At 31.0% G+C, this 3925-nt stretch overlaps 1 protein-coding gene across 1 annotated transcript; it reads right to left on the bottom strand.

Annotated features, from left to right (window-relative positions):
- Nucleotides 1-681: 681 nt before the first annotated feature.
- Nucleotides 682-3498, bottom strand: LOC110034179 (two-component response regulator ORR10-like). Its single transcript, XM_020738471.1, has 5 exons — nt 3154-3498; nt 2945-3036; nt 2769-2843; nt 2563-2633; nt 682-1175 (listed from the first exon to the last, which is right to left on the bottom strand). The coding sequence occupies exons 1-5, from the start codon at nt 3254-3256 to the stop codon at nt 941-943; spliced, it is 576 nt and encodes a 191-aa protein (XP_020594130.1). The 5' UTR covers nt 3257-3498; the 3' UTR covers nt 682-940.
- Between the last annotated feature and the right edge of the window lie 427 nt (nt 3499-3925).

Below are 3925 nucleotides of genomic sequence, written 5' to 3'. Positions count from 1 at the left end.
ATTAAACGATTTATAACTTTAACATTTGATCATGCTAAAATAAAATTTTAATAAGGCATTTCTACATATGTAACACCTAAGCTTTGAATTAATGAATTTTTATTTTATACCACCCAAATCGTTCATAACACATCCTATATTTTTAAAACAAGTTCATACATTTAGATAGATGGCACAAGGGCGCGCACACAGATATATAGATAGATCTGTGTGTGTGTGTGAGAGAGAGAGAGAGAGATTCAAATCCCCCAAATATAGGTTGTGATACTCAAATTATTAGGTGCATGAGAGATGACTGAGACTCATATAATAGCCTACGGTCATTCCTATAAAAATATTGTCATTAATTTTCAAATTTTTTTAGTTTTTACATTGGTAATGCCTATATATATGTATATATGTATATATATATATATATATATATATATACATATATACATATATATATAGGCATTACCAATGTAAAAACTAAAAAAATTTGAAAATTAATGACATCGCAGAATCGGAGGAATTAGACTTAATCACATTCTAATTATTCAATAATATATTGATTCAAAATATTACAATACTAAGTAGAAGAAAATATTATCAATATATTATCATTACATACTGATATTAAATTCAAATAATTTAATGTTTATTTTAAAAAATTAATTAATACAAGAGACTTTGTTCGTGGCATCAAGTAATATCTAACTAAACCCCAAAAAACTATGCTATTTCTGAAATTAAAATTAGAACACACACCCCTATATACACAATCATTTCAAAAAAATTACAGAGCTGGTAAGCACAGCAAAATCGAATTAAGTGCATGTTTATAGACTCCTCTCCCACCCAAAAGAACCCAAAGAAACAAATAAGAGTAAAAATCACGTATATGCCAAAAATTAAAAAAAAAAAAAAGAAAATGAAGAAAAAAAACCTATCTTCAACCTTTCTATATATCACAACATAATCTTGCCACTTTTCTCTCAGGCGAAAGCTCTTCTTCATTCACAACTTTCCTTTTGTTGCCACTTAGATTAGCACTATTTGTGCTGAAGCCATCATCAATGCTGCTTTCCAGCAGATGCTCTTTCGATTTCCCTTTTAGTATACGAGGCAATAGCTTATTCATATCAGATAGTTTTACTGGTTTTAGTAAGAACTCTTCAGCTCCTTCTTCCAAGCACCTGTGATCATTGCACATCATTGAAAAATTTAATTTTTTTATTTATAACATTCTAGCTATCAACACAAAAATGTCTATAAATAAAAAAGGTGGCACTTTTGATGTTAATATGACAGATTCGGATTTTATAAATACCACAAGTGATATACATGCATAAGATTGTAATAGCAAAAAGTGTTATAAATATAAATATGCAAATTTAGAGAGTTCTTTTATCATTTGTACTTTTTATTCCTTTTTGAGGATGGTTGAGCCACCCAAATAAAATCTAGCAAAGAAAGGGAAAAAATGAAGGAAGTTTGACAGAAAAAGATTAGAGCACTGGTAAAAGAGGAGAAGACTTTTCCTTTATTCGCAGATTCCGCTGAGCAGAACTGAGAACTTTTTATTTCTTTTGGGGATGTAGCGAACTTCTCTGTGGAAGAGATGATTTTTAGGCAGGAAAAGGACACCAACTTTTAATTATACAGAGAAATTAGTGGACTTTGTGCACGGCTAAGAGGCTACTTTCCTTGGGAAAGAAAAGTGTAAAAAGTGTGGAAAGTAACAAAGGTATGTGGAAAGTAACAAAGGTATTTATATCTAGCTTTTAATAGCAATCCCGTATGCATGAGAGACGGCATCATTTAAGAACCAAGAGTGTAAAATGTTTTACTTAATATTTTTGGTAGCTAGTATGTAAAACCCCTTTCTTAGTTCGAAAAAAAAAATGTTACATATAGATCCGGATGCATCTTAAGCCTAATGCTTCGATGAGACCAATCACTTAGCACGTGACTTCCCATCATTAGACTCCGCACTATTTCCACACTATCTGTGATAGGAGAATTGGGCGGAATAAAGACAACAAATAAATTAAGCAAGCATAATCATATAATCTTCAAATTATGAGAACTTATTATTTGAGACAGGATAAAAAGGTTTCTCATTTGAGAAAAAGATTTATGATGAGTCTAGTGCTTGCTCGTTGAAGTTGAAATATATCTGGTTAAAAGCCATTTTCACTGCACTTGCAATGTACAGAACTTCAACTAATCAATAATAATGTTATTTCTAAAATCTAACATTCTTGTTTAAAAAATCTTACATAAATAATCACTGAGGAATATGATTTTTTTTTTCATAGAATTTTAAAAAATCCAACAAACAATTTAAAAGGCATTTATAAATTATGAAAAAAAAACCAAAATAAATAGCTGATTCAAGCTTATAACATAATTATAAATTTTCATTCCGGCACATCAGATATAAATATATTCTTTAATATTATTAACGAAATATTTACTTATAATTATTATCTTTAATTAGAAGATTAACCTCAGGAAGACTAAAACAATGAAAAAAATCATCCAAGTTCCATGAAACCATTCAAAAGAGCTGCCCCTCACCTGTTGATCCTGGAAGGCACATGTTCAGATGACATAATCACAACAGGAATATCCTTCAAAGCAGATGACTCCTGAACAACAAATCATCTACAATAAACTCTCACAATTCTCCACAACTAATAAATCAATCATATTAAACAAATAGGAAAATTTGAATGCACAATTAAAAGATAAAAACCAAAAAAAAAAAACAAACAAAAGCTTGCCTTAATTTTTCTCAATAGATCATACCCAGTCATTCCTGGCATGCAGTAGTCCGTAATAACCATATTCACATCAATCTGCTCAAATCCAGAAGCATAAATAAACAAATTAATCCATAAAACACTAATCCTTTAAAATCCATCATAGATATAATCCAAAAAAAGAGAAAAATGCTCACATTCTGGTAAGCAGGGGCAGATGGTGGGTTCTTCAAGCCCTCCAGCAGCCCAAGGAACTCCAGTGCCTTGCTTCCAGACTCTACTGCGGTAACTAATTAGGAAAATTACAGCAAACAAAGCTGATTAAAAATTGGAAATCAACCGAAGATAACAAATGAAGAAACAAATTACTCGTCAATAAATTTACTATAGTTTTGACCTAGAATACCTTGAAACGAGGAAGTCCTGAGCAATCTCTCAATGAGTTTTCGATCAATGATGCTGTCATCCACCGCTAAGACATGGAACTGCGTCTCCGCAGCTACGGCCATAATATCCTCCTCAAATCAAATAGCCGAAGAAATGAATTTGAATTGAAATCGAGAAGAAACTAGAACAGATTGGTGAAGATTTGCTCCTTTCACTCCTTTATATCGGAATCTTCGCGGCAACAACAAAGCAACGCAAATCCCACCAAAATCCCAACGCATCGAAATCAAGATCCGATCTTTCAGCAATTTGCTCTGATTTGTAGTGCAGAGCAAGGAAGTGAGCTGTCCAACTTTCCCTTCTCGGTTGCTGGGTGGCCCTAGCTTTTGTCTTTTTATCAGATGGCCGACGGTGGTATGCCCACCCGCGGGCCCAGCTTAAGGGGGCTAATGATGTGATCTTTGCATAATATCTCAATTGGGAGTCTTGAGGGCAAACGAGTTGTTTTTGAGTTAATATTTTTATTTCCTATTTTCTTAAATTTGTTATATTCATATTTATCTATCGTATAAATGAATTTTAAATAAATAAATAATTTACTAATGATATAATTTTGGGCCCCCATATAACAATTAAATAATTTTTTATGTATTTATATATTTAATATTTAAACTTTCATATTTATATACATAAAATTCAACTTAATATCTAAACTTTCATATTTATATATGTAAAATTCAAATTTTTAATATCACATTAAAATTTTATTATTTAGTATAAAAAAATTCAAA

Source organism: Phalaenopsis equestris, unplaced genomic scaffold (assembly GCF_001263595.1).
Source record: "Phalaenopsis equestris unplaced genomic scaffold, ASM126359v1 Scaffold001371, whole genome shotgun sequence".
Classification (NCBI taxonomy): Eukaryota; Viridiplantae; Streptophyta; class Magnoliopsida; order Asparagales; family Orchidaceae; genus Phalaenopsis; species Phalaenopsis equestris.
This window is presented reverse-complemented; position numbering and strand designations above follow the sequence as displayed.